Here is a 1,491-nt window from a genome sequence, read left to right as displayed (position 1 = left end):
TATAGGGTTGTTCGGAAAGTCATTTCGTTTTTTTTTGTGGAAATGAAAGACAGTTTTCGTATAATAAACAAATACTTTATTAAATTATATATTGACCGTTCTGGTCCAACACCTTTTGCCATCTTTCTGGTAGCAGCATAATTCCACGCTCATAAAATCTTTGGTCTTTGCTGGCAAAAAACTGATCGAGGAGGTTTTTGACCTCCTCATTTGAGGTGAAGGTTTTACCGTCTAGATAACCGATTTTTTTGGGAAACATTTCGAAATGCATTTTGTTTATTTTTATTACCAATTCGTGAAAAAAAGACAGTCTTACCCTATCTATGATTCCAAATCTGGGAAAATCGATCCAGTTGGGAACGACCTTATTCGCTAAACTGACCAACGGGTCGTCGTATCCAAAAAGGTAGTCGTGAACTGATGTATTAACGAATGATGGAGAGCCTAAGTAACTACTAACGGAGGACACGGCTAAGTTGACAAACATCGAGTAATTTTGTAAGGCAGCTGTGATTCCCTGAAAAAAAAAATGCGAAATGTTACTACGAAATTAAATACGAGGATTGTGCTATTATGTCTAACACGAACAGATGATTTACTTCAAATTTGCGTTTGTTTTATTTTTTTTGTGGCTTTCTAGGAGACAGTTTTCTCTCACTTGAATATGAAAATCAGGGGAAATAAAAAAAAGCTTATCGATCGTGATCGATTGTGGGGAATTGTCTATCGATTTGTTAACCATTAGACTATAACACTACTGATTTTCAAAATTATTTGTCAATAGGTTTAATTTTTATAAACAATTTCCTACAAAACTTCGTTTTCTTTTGTACTATATTGGCAGATACTCTTCATATTCAAGTGAGAGAAAACTGTCTCCTAGAAAGCCACAAAAAAAATAAAACAAACGCAAATTTGAAGTAAATCATCTGTTCGTGTTAGACATAATAGCACAATCCTCGTATTTAATTTCGTAGTAACATTTCGCATTTTTTTTTTCAGGGAATCACAGCTGCCTTACAAAATTACTCGATGTTTGTCAACTTAGCCGTGTCCTCCGTTAGTAGTTACTTAGGCTCTCCATCATTCGTTAATACATCAGTTCACGACTACCTTTTTGGATACGACGACCCGTTGGTCAGTTTAGCGAATAAGGTCGTTCCCAACTGGATCGATTTTCCCAGATTTGGAATCATAGATAGGGTAAGACTGTCTTTTTTTCACGAATTGGTAATAAAAATAAACAAAATGCATTTCGAAATGTTTCCCAAAAAAATCGGTTATCTAGACGGTAAAACCTTCACCTCAAATGAGGAGGTCAAAAACCTCCTCGATCAGTTTTTTGCCAGCAAAGACCAAAGATTTTATGAGCGTGGAATTATGCTGCTACCAGAAAGATGGCAAAAGGTGTTGGACCAGAACGGTCAATATATAATTTAATAAAGTATTTGTTTATTATACGAAAACTGTCTTTCATTTCCACAAAAAAAA

General features: G+C 35.0%; 1 protein-coding gene across 1 annotated transcript in view; it reads left to right on the top strand.

The window, feature by feature from the left end:
• LOC108732830 (scavenger receptor class B member 1) overlaps positions 1-1,491 on the top strand; it is a 21,233-nt gene that overhangs the window by 18,127 nt on the left and 1,615 nt on the right. The window contains exon 5 of the mRNA XM_018463811.1: positions 1,003-1,203. Within this exon, the coding sequence (XP_018319313.1) occupies positions 1,003-1,203 (201 nt within the window). The remainder of the gene's footprint in view (positions 1-1,002; positions 1,204-1,491) is intronic.

Source organism: Agrilus planipennis, unplaced genomic scaffold, assembly GCF_000699045.2.
Source record: "Agrilus planipennis isolate EAB-ADULT unplaced genomic scaffold, Apla_2.0 scaffold68, whole genome shotgun sequence".
NCBI lineage: Eukaryota > Metazoa > Arthropoda > Insecta > Coleoptera > Buprestidae > Agrilus > Agrilus planipennis.
This window is presented reverse-complemented; position numbering and strand designations above follow the sequence as displayed.